The following is an 18,000-nucleotide window of genomic DNA, read 5'->3' as shown; positions in this document are numbered from 1 at the left end:
GGAAAGCCACACTCCAAACACTAATAGTGCTTACCTATGGAGAGTGAGGTTTGGGACAAGAGACGAAAGGGGTGTGCTTTTTGGCTTTATTTAAGTCTATACCATGTGACTTCTTTGACAATCAATATTACTTTCTTTTTTTTTTTTTTGAGGCAGAGTCTCACTCTGTAGCCAGGCTGGAGTGCAGTGGCATGATCTTGGCTAACTGCAACCTCCACCTCGCAGGTTCCAGTGATTCTCCTGCCTCAGCTTCCCAAGTAGCTGGGATTACAGGCGTGAGCCACCATTCCCAGCTCATTTTTGTATTTTTAGTAGAGACAGGGTTTCACCATGTTGACCAGGATGGTCTCAATCTCTTGACCTCGTGATCTGCCTGCCTCAACCTCCCAAAGTGCTGGGATTACAAGCGTGAGCAACCATGCCCAGCTGACACTCAATATTACTTTTATATTTTTCTTTTAAAATTAAGCAAAAATAGGCACGGTGGCTCATGCCTGTAATTCCAGCACTTTGGGAGGCCAAGGTAGGTGGATTGCTTGAGGTCGGGAGTTTGAGACCACCCTGGCCAATATGGTGAAACTCTATCTCTACTAAAAATCCAAAAAAAAAAAAAAAAATTAGCCAGGTATGGTGGTAGACACCTGTAATCCCAGCTACTCAGGAGGTTGAGGCAGGACAATCTCTTGAATTCAAGAGGTGGAGGCTGCAGTGAGCCGAGATCAAGGCACTGCACTCCAGCCTGGGGGACAGAAGGAGACACCCTCTCAAAATAATAATAACAATAATATTAAGCAAAAACAAGCTGGGTATGGTGACTCACGCCTGTAATCCCAGCACTTTGGGAGGCCAAGGTGGGCGGATCGCTTGAGCTCAGAAGTTCAAGACAGGTCTAGGTAACATAGCTAAATTCCTTCTCTACAAAAATTAACCAGGCATAGTGATGCATTCCTATGGTTCTAGCTACTGGGGAGGCTGAGGAAGGAGGATCGCCTGAGCCTGGGGATGTCGAGGCTGCAGTGAGCTATGACCATGCCACGGCATTCCAGCCTGGGTGACAGAGTGAGACCCTGTCTCAAAAATAAATAACTAATTAAGCAAAAATGGAAACAGGGCAGACATAGAATACATGGACTTTGGTAGACTGTGCAGGGAGGGGGTACACAGAAAAGACTCATGATGAGTTAACACTGAGTAAGGGTGACTATTCTCCAAACAGTGGTACCATTAATGGAAACAGGGAACTTGGGTGGAGAAATAGGTTTTGGAAAGAGCTAAGTTCTGTTTGGGCCCAGGGAATTAGGCAGAGGAAAATGTGCTGTAAGAAACAGGGAGGCTGGCTGGGTGCAGTGGATCACGCCTGTAATCCTAGCACTTTGGGAGGCCAAGGTGGGTGGATCACCTGAGGTCAGGAGCTCAAGTCCAGCCTAGCTAACATGGTGAAACCTTCTCTCTGCTAAAACAAAAATTAGCTGGGCATGGTGGTGCACTCCTGTTATCCCAGCTACTAGGGAGGCTGAGGCAGGAGAACCACTTGAACCTAAGAGATGGAGGTTGCAGTGAGCCAAGAGCACACTACTGCACTCCAGCCTGGGCAACAGAGAAAAAGAAAAGAAATGGGGAGAATGTGTCTGGAGCTTGAGGTAGAGGCTGGGATTAGAGCTAAGGGTTTGGCACCTGTTCACACTGAAGGACCAGTTAGAGCCATGCGAGAGGAGAGTCCCAAAGGTAGAAAAGTAGAGAAATGGCTGGGCACGGTGGCCCATGCCTATAATCCCAGCACTTTGGGAGGCTGAGGTGGGCAGATTGCTTGAGTTCAGGAATTCAAGACCACCCCAGGCAACATGGCAAAACCCCATTGTTACAGAAAATACAAAAATTAGCTGGGATTGGTGGCAAGTGCCTGTAGTCCCAGCTACTCAGGAAGCTGAGGTGGGAGGATCCCTTAAGCCTGGGTGGTTGAGGTTGCAGTGAGCCATGATTACTCCACTATACTCTAGCCTGAGTAACAGAGTGATACCCTATGTAGGAAGGAGGAAAGAAAGAAAGAAGAAAGGAAAGAAGGAAGAAGGAAGAAAGGAAGGGGGGGAGGGAGGGAAGGAGAGAGAAAGGAAGGAAGGGAGGGAGAAAGAGAGAGGAAGGAAAGATGAAAGGAAGGAAGGAAAAAAAAAAAACAAAGGAAGGAAGGAAAAGGAAGGGCAATGACAGTCTCAGGAGATTAACTATCTCTTGGAGCTGGAGCAGGCAGGAGAAAAGCTTCAGCCAGGGCTGGAAAAGGACTGGCCAGAGAAACTGGAGATGCTGTAAAAAGGTGGGGGAGGAGAGTCTCTGAAGAGGAAGGCCTGACCAACAGTGTTAGCCACTACAGAGTGCTCAAGGAAGAACAAGAGTTAGAAGAGGGTTTAGTGACTAATGAATTTCCAGAGCAGTGCCTTTCGGACATTTCTGAGTGCAACCCACGGTCCGAAATCATTTTTTTTTTTTTTTTTGAAACAGAGTTTTGTTCTTGTTGCCCAGGCTGAAGTGCAATGGCACGATCTTGGCTTACCACAACCTCTGCCTCCCAGGTTCAAGCGATTCTCCTGCCTCAGCCGCCTCAGAAATCATTTTTACCTTGCAACCTGTGGTCAGTTAGATGATTGCTCCCAACTCTTCACACCCTCTGTTGGAATTATAAATCCACATCCTTGCTGTGTGACTTTGCAGTGTGTCCTACTGGTGTTGGTGTTGGGTTTTACCGTGTGACTTGCTTTGGCCAATAAAATGTTAACAGACGTGTGTGTGTGTGTGTGTGTGTGTGTGTGTGTGTGTAAGAGATGAGGTCTAGCTATTTTGCCCAGGTTGCAGTGTAGTAGCTGTTCACAGGCACAATCATTGCACACTACAGACTACAGCCTCAAACTCCTGGGCTCAAGCAAACCTCCTCCTGCTGCCTCAGCCTCCCAAGTAGCTGAGACTACAGGCACATGGCATGGTGCCAGCTCAGACTTGTGGTTTGAAATGTGCTTGTATGGTTTGGCTTGACCTCTTACACTCTGCCACTGCACAAGAGCATGCTCAGGGTACCAGCAAACTAGACATAAACCAGACCTCCAGCCTGGCAACAAGCACAGCTAAAGTCAACCAACCCTCACCAATCTGCAGATCCTTGAGTCAGAAAAAAAAACCTTGTCAGCTACTAAAATTTGGGGATTACTATGAAGTATCACCACCCAACAGTTGACTAACACACTATCCAATATATACAAATACGAAGCAAATATAACAAAATTTTGTAAAACAACAATTACCCTTACAGGATACAGTGTACTCTGATAGCGCCTATTACATTTCTTTTTTCCCCTTTTTTCTAATCCTGGTCGCAACTCAGAGTTTGAAAAACACTGTTCTAGAAAAATTTTTCCCCACTTCAACACATCTGAAGGATGCATGGTGTATCCGATATATACATGGTGTATATCGGCGACTATGGTTCACTTACTAGCTGTGTAACCATGGTCAAACTACTTGACTTCCCTGAGACTCAGTTTCCTAATCTGTGAAATGGAAATAATCTCAACTGGCTAACAGAGGAGTTGCAGAGATGAAATGAGATCATGCATATTAAGTGACTGGTACAGAGCAAGTCTTCAAAAAACATTAGCTTTTCTTTCTTTTTTTTTTTTTTTTTGAGACAGGGTCTCACTCTGTCACCCAGCCAGGAGTGCAGTGGTGTGAACCTCCTGGGTTCAAGAGAGGCTCCCTCCTCAGCCTCCAGAATAGCTGAGACCATGGGCATGCCCCACCACACCCAGCTAATTAAAAATATATATATATTTTTGAGATGGGGTCTCTTCTTGCTCAGGCTGGAGTGCATTGTCACAACCTTGGGTCACTGCAACCTCCACCTCCCAGGTTCAAATGATTCTCCTGCCTCAGCCTCCCAAGTAGCTGGGATTACAGGCACACACCACCACATCCGCTAATTTTTGTATTGTTAGTAGAGATGGGGTTTTACCATGTTGGCCAGGCTGGTTTTGAACTGCTGACATCAGGTGATCCACCCGCCTCAGCCTCCCGAAGTGCTGGGATTACAGGCGTCAGGCATCAGGCACCACACCCGGCTAATTTTTAAAAATTTTTGTAGAGATGGAATCTAGTCATGTTGCCCAGGCATTTCTCTCACTTCAGCCTCCAAAAGTGCTGAGATTATAGGCGTGAGCCACTGTACCTGTGGCCTGTTTGACTGATTGATTGATTGATTGAGACGGAGTCTTGCTCTGTCACCCAGGCTGGAGTGCAGTGGCGCGATCTCGGCTCACTACAACCTCCACCTCCCAAATTCAAGCAATTCTCCTGCCTCAGCCTCCTGCGTAGCTGTGATTACAAATGTGCACCATGAAGCCTGGCTAATTTTTTGTATTTTTACTAGAGATAGGGTTTCGTCATGTTGGCCAAGCTGATCTCAAACTGCTGGCCTTGTGATCTGCCTACCTCAGCCTCCCAAAGTGCTGGGATTATAGGCATGAGTCACCGCACCTGGCCTGTTTGTTTATTTGAGACAAGAGTCTTGCTCTGTTGCCAGGCTGGTGTGCAGTGGTGCAATCTCGGCTCACTGCAACATCTGCCTCCTGGGTTCAAGTGATTCTCCTGCCTCAGCCCCCCCGAGCATCTGGGATTACAGGAATGTACCACCACACCCAGCTAATTTTTGTATTTAGTAGAGATGGGGTAGCCAGGCTGGTCTCAAACTCCTGACCCTGTGATCTACCCGCCCCAGCCTCCCAAAGGGCTGGCATTACAGGTGTGAGCCACTGTGCCCAGCAGGCCTGTTATTAATTTATTTAGAGACAGGGTCTCACTTGATCACCCAGGCTGGAGTCCAGTATTGTGACCATAACTCACTGCCATCTCAAACTCCTGGGCTCAAGTGATCCTCCTGCCTCAGTCTCCCAAAGTGTTAGGATTACAAGTGTGAGCCACCATGTCTGGCCTGCTGTTATTTTTATTATTCAAACGTTTGGTGAGGAGTAAAGGAACTAGAGCAGTTTCAGAGCTCAGGACTCATTTCTTTTGGATGGTGAACTAGGCTGAAGTTACTGGAATGAGGCAAAGGATAACTCATGACGCAAGATCCAGGCATCAAGCACTGTCTCTCTGCTTGGTTCTATCTACTTTGCCTCCCTCCTAGAGTCTTCAAAGGACTCAGAGACCTGAGTCTGTCACTGACTCCTTCTCCAATCCTACTCTAACTGGCTCCCCTTCACACTTCTACTGTCCCCATCTGAGCACAAGGATTGGTCCTGTCTAGGTGACAGTCAAGAGGGCAGCCTAGGGTTGCACAGACAACAGGTGATCTTGCCTCTTTCATGCCTGCATGCTCACCTGCCCTGCAAACTGTAAGAAGAACCAGTGTCCACCGGTTCATCCTAAGCCCCACCAGACTCCATGAAGGCACACAGCCCTTTCTTTTTCTTTTTTTGAGTCTTGCTCTGTAAGGCAGCCTGGAGTGCAGTGGCAAGATCTTGGCTCACTGCAACCTCCACCTCCTGGGTTCAAGGGATTCTCCTGTCTCACCCTCCCGAGTAGCTGGGATTATAGGCACCTGCCACCAGGCCCAGCTAATTTTTGTGTTTTCAGTAGAGACCAGGGTTTCACCTTGTTGGCCAGGCTGGTCTCGAACTCCTGACCTCAGGTGATCCACTGGCCTCAACCTCCCAAAGTGCTGGGATTACAGGTATGAGCCACCGCAGCCAGCCCGCACATGACCCTTTCTGATCAGTGGGGGAAGAAGGAACACCTTCCATGAGCAAGAGCAGGGAATGAGTCTCAGAAACAGGTTGTAAAAAAGGCTTCTTTATTGAGAGCAGCGAGTGTAAAAAACAAAAACAAAAACAAAACAAAACAAAAACAACAATAAAAATGTGGGGTAGGGGTAGCCCATCCTCCTCATCTCCTCCAGGGCCCACCCCTACCTCCCACGCCCACCCACCCCACGCTGCAATTACATATAAAAGCCGCCCATGGTGCATACAAAAAGGGCGGGTTATATAGTGTCAAAAGCTCCTGAAAACTCCTTCATCTGCCAGGCACTTAGGATGAGGAAAGGAGAGAAGGGTGGAGGAAGGCATGGGTGTGGGTCAGCCTGCACAGCCCACAGTGGGGAGGACTCACTTGCTGTGTCCTCTACTGTCCTGGTCTAGACCCCCAAGTGGGACCTGTGGGCCAAGAGACTCCTTAACCCTGTGTGCCCGGAACTTGAAAATAGTTAGGAACTCCCCCTAGACCCAGCTCATCCCAAGCTTCGCCCTCCGCAGGCAAAGTTGGCAGGTGAGTGGCAGAGTTGGACCCAGTCAAGGGGAGAAGTTGCAGGCCAGAAATTGGGGTTACCTGAGGTACCCACACTGTCCCTGATAGGGGAAGAGGTGGCAGAGAAAACTGTCCAGCCCAAGGCCCAACTAGTCACCCAGTTTGGGTCCAAGTCAGCCTCCCAAAGGACAAGGGTGAGGAAGAGGAGGAAAGGCCAGGCCCTGTTCAGACCTCAGCAATGCCTGTTGCGCTAGGACAGGGGCCTCAGGGCCCAGGAGGACAGGGATCTTGCCCATCATGCTGTGAGCTCCCCTCTGGAGATGTCCTCCCCTGCCCACGCCATCCTGAGGCACAGCCAACTGGGCTCCCTCCTCACGGCTTGCTGTCCACAGGGCTGTCTCCCAGGGCACTGGCAATCTCGCTGAAGGAGGGCCGGTCCTTGGGGCTGAGGGACCAGCAGCGTTGCATCAGCCGATAGAGCTTGGAAGGGCAGCCCTCAGGCTGAGGAAGTCTAGCCTTCCCAGCCTGCAAATCTGTAGGGAAGACAGCAGGTGCAATGTTGGCCAAAACATTCAACAGCTTGTTCAACACTTTGTGGAGCTTGCAGTTCCTACAAGCAGCCACCCAAGGATGCCTCTGGGGCAGTGCTGGGCAGTGGTAGGTGGGCACTCGCAATGAAAAAAGATGACTCCCCTGGCCCCACTCGCTCTGGCTGGTAGGATGAGGTCCATGCATAGGAGCTGAAGTGGGCGACAGAGTGGCTGGAGTGGGCACTAGGGGCAAAGGCTATTTACCAACCAATATAAAAGTATTGCAGTATTTTAACAATCAGAGTGGCCGTATCTATGTGCCTGCTCAGTAGCAGCCCTGAGAGGGGAGGCAGGCTGAACTGGCCCTGGGGCCCTGAGCAGGACCTGCATCTGGGGCCCATCTGGGATCCTCCCCTAGCCATGTGGCTGCCTACCTGCCAGCACTTCATCATCTGCCTGCCCGTCATGGGGCATCTCTCCATGTGTAAACACTTCCCACATCAGCACACCGAAGGCCCAGACATCGGACTTGGTAGAGAAGTCACCCTCCAGGATGGCCTCGGGGGACATCCAGCGCAGTGGCACCCAGGCCTGTCGGAAGTGGTAGTACTCACTGCAGGAAAGAAGCAACCCAGGGGTGAGGTGGGATGAGAAGCGTGGCCTGGTGCTGCAGCCTCACCCCCTGCTTCTGGAACTCATCCCCAAGCTGGAGCCCAGCCTTTGTACATACAGACACCAAGAAACTGGTCACATGTGGGCAGAGCACGGGAGTACACTAGACAAAATCTGGAGGCAACCACACAGGGTTTGATAGTTTAAAAATTCCATTAATTCCATTAATGGCTGGGCGTGGTGGTTCACACTTGTAATTCCAGCACTTTGGAGGCTGAGGTGGGTGGATCACCTGAGGTCAGGAGTTTGAGATCAGCCTGACCAACATGGTGAAACCCTGTCTCTACTAAGTACAAAAAATTAGCCAGGTGTGATGGCACACTCCTGTAATCCCAGCTACTTGGGACGCTGAGACAGGAGAATTGCTTGAACCCAGGAAGCAGAGGTTGCAGTGAGCCAAGATTGTCCCATTGCATTCTAGCCTGGGCAAGGAGAGCAAAACCCCGTCTCAAAAAAAAAAAAAAATTCCACTAAAGATCAAACTTTGCCTAAATGTTAACAGAAAAGCTAACAGTCATACATACTTTCTATATTGGTTGTAAAAATGTAAATAATAAGAACTGTTAAATGGAAAGAGCTTTATTAGTGATAAACCAATCCCTACTACATCGATAGACAAATGAGGGTGACATGGAACCGGGGGACTCGAGGGGACATTCCCAGCAGTGCTGTGGAGCCCACATAGGCTCTCCAGAGCAAGCTCTGGCATGGGTACTGAGCTGTAAGTCTCAGACTTCAAAATAATAATGACTGAGTTCAGGAAGTTACAGAGGGAGCCATAAAATTAGACTATATAAAAATCCTTATCAAGTTTGCCTATTTTTTTAGAAAAAGGTTTGTTTATTTATATATTTATTTAATCACTAGAGACATTTTACAACCATCAAGGACTTGTGGCCCACTGGATGGGAAGCCTGCTGCGTTCTTTTTTTTGAGATGCAGTCTCACTCTGTCACCCAGGCTGGAAGGTAGTGGCTCGATCTCGGCTCACTGCAACTTCCACCTCCTGGGTTCAAACAATTCTCTGCCTCAGCCTCCCAAGTAGCTGAGATCATAGGCGCCTGCCACACGCCCAGCTAATTTTTGTATTTTTATTAGAGAAGGGATTTCACCATCTTGGCCAGGCTAGTCTTGAACTCCTGACCTCGGGATCTACCTGCCTCAGCCTCCCATAGTGCTGGGCTTACAGCCATGAGCCACCAGAGATGGCCACCTGCTGTACTCTTAGAAAAAGAATGAGAAAGCTCTTCCCTATTCCAGGCCCTCCAGCTTTGGACTAAGCAGGTACTAAACCCTTTCCCACACCTCCAAACTGTCTGTCCTCTGCCCCTCACCCTCTGGGAAAAAAGAAGGATCCCCCACCCCACGCATGCCCTTCTACCTGTTGTACACATCCTTGCTGAGGCCCAGGGCAGACACTTTCACTTGTCTCTGGGCGCTGACTAGGCAGTTTCGAGCAGCCAAGTCCTTATGCACAAAGCGGTTGTTGGACAGATGCTCCATGCCCAGGGCCACCTGGGTGCACAGGGCCACCTGGGGAGATAAAGATAAAGGGGCCTGTTAGAGCGGCCCAGGACTAGGTGTCAAGGTGACCACCCTCCACACAACACTTGGCAGGATTTCAGTGCTATTGGTGTGCTGCGTAGGAAGCCCAGAAGCACAACAGCCTCAGCTTCCTTCTCTGTAAAAAGAGGATAATAACAGTACCTGCCTTCCTGGGTTGCTGGAAGACTGAAATAAAGTGCCTAACACCATGCTGACACACAGCCAAGTGTCAGATTAAGTGAGTGGCACATGGGCCTCGGCACACACACACAGTAACCACTTGTCTAGTGAAAAACAAGTGGGCAAAATCATAGCTGATATTTTTTATTTTCAAGCAACAGGGTCTCGCTCTGTCACCCAGGCTAGAGTGCAGTGACTTGATCACAGCTCACTGCAGCCTCTATAAACTCCTGGCTCAAGCCTCAAGCAATTCTCCTACCTCAGCCTTCCAAGTAGCTAGGACTATCAGTGTACACCACTATGCCTAACTTTTTTTTTTTTTTTTTTTGAGACAGTCTTGCACTGTTACCCAGGCTGGAGTACAGTGGTGTAATCGCAGCTCACTGCAATCTCCACCTCCTGGGTTCAAGTGATTCTCCTGTCTCAGCCTCCCAAGTAGCTGGAATTACAGATGCCCACCACCATGCCCAGCTAATTTTTTATGTTTTAGTAGAGACAGGGTTTCACTCTGTTGCCCAGGCTGGTCTTGAACTCCTGACCTTGTGATCTGCCCGCCTCGGCCTCCCAAAGCTCTGGGATTACAGTCATGAGCCACCATGCCCAGCCCCAGCTTACTTTCTAATTAAAAAAACTTTTTTTTTTTAAAGAGATAGTGCTTTTCTATGTTGCCCAGGCTGGTCTCAAACATCTAACTTCAAGGAATCCTCCTGCCTCAGCTTCCCAAAGCACTGGGATTTCAGGTGAGCAGCACCATGCCTGATCACAGACGGTATCTTTACAGGTTGTTTCTTTTTCATTTTACTTCAAAAGTCTATCTTTTCTAATAGTTGTGTTAAAAATATGTGTGTGTAGGCCAGGCTGGAGTGCAGTGGTGCGATCTCAGTGTGCTGCAACCTCCGCCCCCATCCCCACTCCCTGCCAAGTTCAGGTGATTCTCCTCCCTCAGCCTTCCAGGTAGCTGGGATTACAGGTGCCCACCACCATGCCCAGCTAATTTTTGTGTTTTTAGTAGAGATGGGGCTTTATCGTGTTGGCCAGGATGGTCTCAAATGCCCAACCTCAGGTGATCCACTCACCTCGGCCTCTCAAAGCACTGAGATTACAGGCGTGAGCCACCACGCCCAGCCAACACTGTAAGGTGATGATTATTATTAATTTTTTGAGATAGGGTCTTGCTCTGCCACCCAGGCTGGAGACAGGGTCTCCCTGTGTTGCCCAAGCTGGTCTCAAACTCCTGGGATCAAGCAATTCTTCCACCTCCACCTCCCAGCCAGATTCATTTTTTAAAATCATTGGACTTGGTCTGTTTTGTTTTTTTTTTCTCCTGAGGAGTCGTCTCGCTCTGTCACCCAGGCTGGAGTGCAATGACTCAATCTCGACTGCAACCTTCGCCTCCTGGGTTCAAGAAATTCTCCTGCCCCAGCCTCCTGAGTAGCTGGGATTACAGGCGTGCACTACCATGTCTGGCGAATTTTTGTATTTTTAGTAGAGACGGGGTTTCACCATGTTGGTCAGGCTACTCTCAAACGCCTGACCTTGTGATTTGCCCACCTTGGCCTCCCAAAGAGCTGGGATTAAAGGCGTGAGCCACCACACCCAGCCTTCTGTCTTTCATTATAAATATCTTGTTTGAGACAGGGTCTCACTCTGTCGCCCAGGCTGGAGTGCAGTGGCATGATTTCAGCTCACTGCAACCTCTGCCTCCCAGGTTCAAGTGACTCTCATGCCTCAGCCTTTCAAGCAGCTGGGATTACAGGTACCCACCACAACACCTGGCTAATTTTTGTATTTTTAGTAGAGATCCAGTCTCCCCATGTTAGTCAGGCTTGTCTGGAACTCCTGACCTCAAGTAACCTGCCTGCCTTGGCCTCCTAAAGTGCTGGGATTACAGGCATGAGCCACCGCACCTAGCCTCATACTTTAATTCTAATGCCAATGGGTTGTTTCCAGTTTGGGGCTATTAGAAATAGTGTTACTAGAAACATTTTTGTAATGTACACATGTATGAGTTTCTCTAAGACAGCGAAGAGCGAGTCTAGAATATGAATATCTCTAGCTATACAAAGAATGCCCAACTATTTTCCAAAGTATAAGAAGATTTTTCATTAATACTCTTTTTTTGAATTTTGAGCCATATGAATATATTACATACTATATATGAAATGTAACTAAATTACATTAACATTTTAAAAGTATATATTAATGCACTGAACAAATATACATTTAAGCTAGGCGCCTATAGTCCCAGCTACTCAAGAGGGTGAGCTGGGGGAACTGCTTGAGCCCAAGAGTTCAAAGCCAGCCTGGGCAACATTATGAGATCCTGTCTCTCTTTAAAAAAAACAACAACTGAGCACCATGTGCCATACACAGTAGGTGATGGTGTAATATAACGGGGCTGACCAAAGCCAGGCTCTTTATAGGGGGCAGCAGTCCTCTATAAAGGTTAGTTAGTGCAAGTAAGAAACCACCCATTCACAGAGAAGGGGAAGGGCCGTTTGCTGAGCACCTGCTGTGACACCTGCTGTGTGCCACACCCCACACAAAGCTGGCTGCCTCTCCCCACACATGCTCTGTGAGGCAGGGCTCAGCCTCGGCTTCATCCGAGGGCCCATGTCGAGGCTTTAGAGCCAACCCAGTGCCAAAGCCTGGCTCTTCCCTACCACTGCAGCTGCCTATCTGGGTCACATCACTGCTGATGGACTGTCTGCCCACCAGTGGGCATAGAGGTGGGGCTGCTGGCTCCTAAGCTGGCCTTTTAGCATCCCTGCCTGGCTCCCTGAGGTCACGGGAAGGTCAGCAGAGGCGCCAAGCCCGAGTGCCAGGAGAGGGGACACTCCACAGACATCTCAGTTTTCTTGGGCACTGGCCAGTGACATCCCTGTGGGCCCTACGTCTCCACTGGTGCTTTGCTAACTATGGTCACAACCTGTATGTCGTTAAACCAATTTAGGGAATATTAGCCAGCATTAAAGAAAAAAAGAAAGGGAACAGAAAATAGAGCACATCACACTTAGAGCAGCATTCATGAAATGTTTTCATTTTTAAAATATATACACGTGTGTATTGGGTGGTGATGCAAAATGTACTTTTTGCTAATGTAGGTCTCAGTCAAAAATATTTTAAAACAACGGTCTAAATCTGTGCTGTCCTATATGGTACCCACTATCCCCATGTGGCTATTTAAATTTAATTAAAACTTTTTTTTTTTTGAGACAGGGTATCTGTTGCCCAAGCTGGAGTAAACTGGCGCAATCACAGTTAAACTGCATCCTCAACCTCCCAGCCTCAAGTGATCTCGCCTCAGCCTCCCTAGTAGCTGGGACTACTGGCATGCAACACCATGCCTGGCTAATTATTTTGATTTATTTAATTAATTACTTTATTTATTTTGAGACTGAGTCTCGCTCTGTTGCCCAGGCTGGAGTCCAGTGGCACTATCTCGGCTCACTGTAACCTCCACCTCCTGGGTTCCAGTGATTCTCCTGCCTCAGCCTCCAGAGTAGCTGGAATTACAGGTGCCCACCACCATGCACAGCTAATTTTTGTATTTTTATTAGAGATAGGGTTTCACCATGTTGGCCAGGCTGGTCCTGAACTGACCTTAAATGATCTGCCTGCCTTGGCCTCCTAAAGTGCTGGAATATAGGTGTGAGCCACCACACCAGGCCTATTTTTATTTTTTAGAGTCAGAGTCTCACTTCATTGCCCAGACTGGTCTCAAACTCCTGGCCCAAGCAATCCTTCCACCTTGACCTCCCAAAATGCTGGGATTACAGGTATGAGCCACTGTGCCTGGCTTTAAGTTAATTAAAACTCAGTAACATTTAAAATTCAGTTCTGGGTTGGTGCAGTAACTCATGCCGGCCTGTAATTCCAGCAGTTTGAGAAGCAGACGTGGGAGGATTGCTTGAGCCTTGGGGTTCGAGACCAGCCTTGGCAACGAAGTGAGACCCCATCTCTAGAAAAAATTTAAAAATTAGTCAGGTGTGGTGGTGGGTGCCTGTAGTCCCAGCTACTTAGGAGGCTGAAGTGAGAGGATCACTTGAGCCCCAGAGGTCGAGGCTGCAGTGAGCCATGATTGCACCACTGCATTGCAGCCCGGGTGATGGAATGAGACCCTGTCTCATAAAATGAAATAATAAAATAAATGAAATTCAGGCTGGGTGGTGGCTCACGTCTATAATCCCAGCACTTTAGGTAGCCAAGGCAGGAGGATGACTTGAGGTCAGGAGTTCGAGACCAGCCTGGATAACATGGTGAAACCCCATCTCTACTAAAAATACAAAAATCAGCCAGGTGTGGTGGCATGTACCTGTAATCCCAGCTACTTGGAGGGCTGAGGCGTTTGAGAATCGTTTGAACTCAAACCAGAAGGTGGAGGCTGCAGTGAGTCAAGGTCCTGCCACTGCACTCTAGCCTGGGCGACAGAGCAAGACTCTGTCTCTAAAAAATAAACAAAATAAAATAAAAATAAAAATTCAGTTCCTCTGTCACTCTAGCCAAATTCCAAGTGTACAGTTGCTATATGAAGCTAGTGACAGCTGTACTGACCAGCAAAGATATGAAACATTCCCATCATCATCCTGATCAGTGCTGCCTGAGGCTCTAACAGGCAGTGCATTAATGGAGAGGTGCTAAATGAATGGCGTAATTAGAGTTGGGGAAAGCCTCATCCAGACAGTCTCACTCTTACCCAGGCTGGAGTGCGGTGGCACAGTCTCGGCTTACTGCAACCTCCACTTCCCAAGTTCAAGCTATTCTTGTGCATGAGCCTCCTGAGTAACAGGACTACTGGCACGTGCCACCACGCCTAGCAAATTTTTGCATTTTTTAGTAGAGACAGGGTTTCACCATGTAGGCCAGGCTGGTCCCAAACTGACCTTAAGTGATCTGCCTGCCTCGGTCCCCCAAAGTCCTACGATTACAGGTGTGAGCCACCAAGCCCGACTGTTTTTGGAGTCATTTCTTTATCAACAGTGGAGACATACAAATCTCAGCATAGCTTTCAATTAAACATGTAACCAGTGAGGAGAGTTAAGAACAGGGTGGGTGGATGGGTCTGCCAGGACTACTGGGCCTCTCTGAGTACAGGGAAGTGCACTAGGGTCTCCATGAAAAAGCAGAGTCTACATCCTTAAAATAATCCCGAGAGCATCATCCTCAGAATGCCCCAAGAGCACTGGTGGTAAAGGGGCCAGGCCGCTTCAGTGGCCTCATAAACAGTGCCAACTCCACTTCAGGCTTCCAAATCCCAGGGCATTGAACAATCTTGCTCGATTCTTTGTAAGTGGCAGCCAGAGGCTTTGGTAATGTGGCCTCATCAGATTTGTGAGTCCTCTCGGCCTGCTCTCTCTCATCTGGCTTACAAGCTAAACAATTTGCTCCTAGTCAAGGGAAACAGAAGAAGGTAGACTTGGCATGGTAACTGACTTGCTATCTTTCCGGAGAGGTGGCACTTCCGGAAATACTGGCTAAGCAAGGGCAGTAAAAGAGAATTCTGTTAGACTCAAGCCAATTAGATGTTTCCTTGATGCTGGGCAAGAAGCCATCAGATAGCCACTGGATTAATTCTCAAATACTGTTATAAAAGATCCGTTCTTTGGTAAAGATCAGACCCACTCCTTCCTTTCCAATTTTAACAGCCCAGGGGTTTGCCCATGTTCTGGCTAACTCACTGTGACACTACGGAGATCTTCTCACAAGGAGCCTTCTGTTTCCCGCACGGCATCTGACTGCATAAAGCACGGTCCACCAGGTGTGCTAAGCTGATCCTGCTTCTCATTGCATCATTAGGTCACAGGTGATCCATGGAGCAATCACAGATTACAGTTCTCTGACACCATCTTATCAGCTACTAAAAGGCATTACCTACCATTATGCCAATACCCAGGGCCGTGTCTCTGATTTCTATCGCTACTCACTGCTATCTTAAAATCCTCCTGAGGCTCCCCTCAACCCACCCACACTTAGGCTCCAACTCTAGCTGGCCAAGGAACACCCTGCCTGCCACTCCACCTCCCTTTAACTACTTAAGTTTGGTGGGGCACAGTGGCTCATGCCTGTAATCCCAGCACTTTGGGAGGCCAAGGTGGGTGGATCACCTGAGGTCAGGAATTCGAGACCAGCCTGACCAACAAGGAGAAAACCTGTCTCTACTAAAAATACAAAATTAGCCGGGTGTGGTGGCGCATGCCTGTAATCCCAGCTGCTTGGGAGAAGGAGGCAGGAGAATTGCTTGAACCTGGGAGGCGGAGGTTGTGGTGAGCTGAGACTGATTCATGGAGCAATCACAGATTACAGTTCTGGGTTAATCTGCACTCCAGCCTGCGCAACAAGAGCAAAACTGTCTCAAAACAAACAAACAAACTTAAGTTTTTCCCCTTTTGTTCTCCTAGGTCTAGGAGTGACAGATCAGCTCACTACATAATTAGTATAATAAAATACCTACAAGTTTTAATATATCTTTCCCAAGAATTTTCATTTTCATGGAATCCCCAAAAGCAGTCCTTTTCAAACTGCTGATTGAGACTTACATGGGTCTTGAAACCAATTCAGTGGATTTTAAAAAAAAAGGATAGAAAGGAGGCCAGGCACGGTGGCTCATGCCTGTAATCCCAGCACTTTAGGTGAATGAGGCAGGAGGATTGCTTGAGCCCAGGAGTTCGAGACGAGCCTGGGCAACGTGGCAAGACCCCATCTCTACAAAAAATAAAAATAAAAGGAGGATAGGACAGGAAACATCAAGTGCATCAAACACAACACTGTGAAAGTTTAATTTTAGTTACATAAACCTGCACACTAGATCACGAGTAAAATGCATTTATTCTTTCTTGTTAAGTGATGCAGGTCTTGCTATGTTACTCAGGCTGGCCTCAAACTCCAAAGGATCTTCCAGCCTCAGCCTTCCGAGTAGCTGGGATTACAGGCACATACCACTCCATCTGGCTTAAAATGCATTTCCTAAAAGGGATTATAATCAAAAAGCATTTCAAAGCTACTAGTCTCCACCAGGGCTCTCTAACTTTAATGAGCTTAGGAATCAGCTGGAGAGCTTGCTTGAAAAATTCAGGTCCTAAGACCTCACTCTCAAATACTCTGATTCCCTCATTCTGAGTCATGGTCCAGAAATCTGCTTTTTTTTTTTTTCAGACAGGGTTTGACTCCTGTTGCCCAGGCTGGGGTGCAGTGGCACGATCTCAGCTCACTACAACCTCTGCCTCCCCAGCTCAAGCGATTCTCCTGCCTCAGCCTCCCAAGTAGCTGGAATTATATGCGTGCAACATCAGGCTCGGCTACTTTTTGTATTTTCAGTAGAGATGGGGTTTCACCATGTTGGCCAGGCTGGTCTCGAACTCCTGGCCTTAGTGATCCACCAGCCTAGGCCTCCCAAAGTGCTGAGATTACAGGTGTGAGCCACCGCGCCTGGCCTCCATTTTTTAAAAAAGCATCCTCCTTATCTGCCACAGAGTACTGTCCTTGGAGAGTGTAGAACCCAACTTATTAAAGCTGCCCCGTCATATTTAAGATGCTATGGCAAAAAGTGTGAAAAAGATGTTTAGCAAAGGTGGTGATGATTTGCAGTCAAACAGTCCCTTAGGTCACATGAGAGAGGTAACTGACTTCCTGGCAGCCTATGTCCATCCCAGCCAGAGAATCCTACTTTGACTCCCCTGACTCCTGAAGCCACCCCCTTCCTGCCATTCAAGTACTTCCTGTCCTTGAGAACTGAACTCAAATGGTTTTCTCTACCAGGAAAACTTGTTAACCACAGCCATCTGCCCACCTAAAGGACAAGGGTGTCTTTGACATCTCCTAATGCCTCCCACTTGCTTTCCGTTTTACCTCAAGTCTGTAAGGCACAGATCATACTCTTGTACCTAATCTCCCGACTAGATCTTAAGTTCCCCAAGGGCAAGATGCCTGTCAATTTTTTTTTTCTCTTTGAGACAGATCTCAATCTGTTGCCCAGGCTGGAATGCAGTGGTGCAATCACGGCTCACTGCAGCCTCGACCTCCTGGGCTCCAGTGATTCTTCCTCCTCAGCCTCACAAGTAGCTGGGACTACAGGCACACCACCACGCCCGGTTAACTTTTTATATTTTTGTAGAGACAGGGTCTTACCATGTTGCCCAGGCTGGTCTCAAACTCCTGAGCTGAAGCAATCCTCCTGCCTCAACCTCCCACCACACTTAGCAGATGCCTATTTTAATTATGCATTCCCAAGGGCCCTTGGGGCCACACGTGGTTCAGTGAGGATTCACTGGCTCTGTGAGTATATTAATTTGTGAGCTGTTTAGTCCTGAAATCTCACTGAGCTGGAGTAGCAAGTCCCATCCTGTGGATTCTCCTCTAAAGCCACTAAACACAGTTCCTGCAACTTCACGGGAATGGAGATAGGGGTGTGATGTCAGGAGGCCAGGGCACTTGTCCTGTCTGGGTCTTAGTAAATTCACATGTAATAAGAGGGGGCCAGCCTGAAGGGCATAGAGCTGCTTCCCCAGAGAGACTGGGGGCAGCCAGGGTCCCATTCACCTGACTGATCCTGATCTGCCAGCCATGCCTTTCTTCTCTGCCTCTAGAGTCCGTGACCTAGAGGAATGGTCCCCTGGGAGAAAGGGCAGAGCCTTCTGCCTACCCTGCCCTGAGCTCTGATTTGGTTTATGAGGTCACTTCACTGCCAGCTTGGAAGCAGACTCCCCAGTCACATGGAAGGAAGTAGATCCATTTCAGAGGGGAGAAGAGGAGGCTATGGGAAAAAAGAACCCGAGGGAAGAAAGAAGGGGCC

General features: G+C 48.3%; 1 protein-coding gene across 5 annotated transcripts in view; it reads right to left on the bottom strand.

Annotated features, from left to right (window-relative positions):
• Window positions 1-5,816: 5,816 nt before the first annotated feature.
• PTK7 (protein tyrosine kinase 7 (inactive)) overlaps window positions 5,817-18,000 on the bottom strand; it is a 77,713-nt gene continuing 65,529 nt past the window's right edge. For all 5 annotated transcript variants that reach the window (XM_078369189.1, XM_035295682.3, XM_078369188.1 and 2 more), the window contains 3 exons: window positions 8,869-9,020; window positions 7,250-7,428; window positions 5,817-6,818 (listed from right to left, as the gene is read on the bottom strand). In XM_078369189.1, coding sequence (XP_078225315.1) covers window positions 6,658-6,818; window positions 7,250-7,428; window positions 8,869-9,020 — 492 coding nt within the window. In that variant the 3' untranslated portion in view covers window positions 5,817-6,657. The remainder of the gene's footprint in view (window positions 6,819-7,249; window positions 7,429-8,868; window positions 9,021-18,000) is intronic.

This window comes from Callithrix jacchus, chromosome 4 (assembly GCF_049354715.1).
Source record: "Callithrix jacchus isolate 240 chromosome 4, calJac240_pri, whole genome shotgun sequence".
In the NCBI taxonomy this organism is placed as follows: domain Eukaryota; kingdom Metazoa; phylum Chordata; class Mammalia; order Primates; family Cebidae; genus Callithrix; species Callithrix jacchus.
Note: the sequence above shows the minus strand (reverse complement) of the source record. Positions and strands in the feature narration are given on the sequence as shown.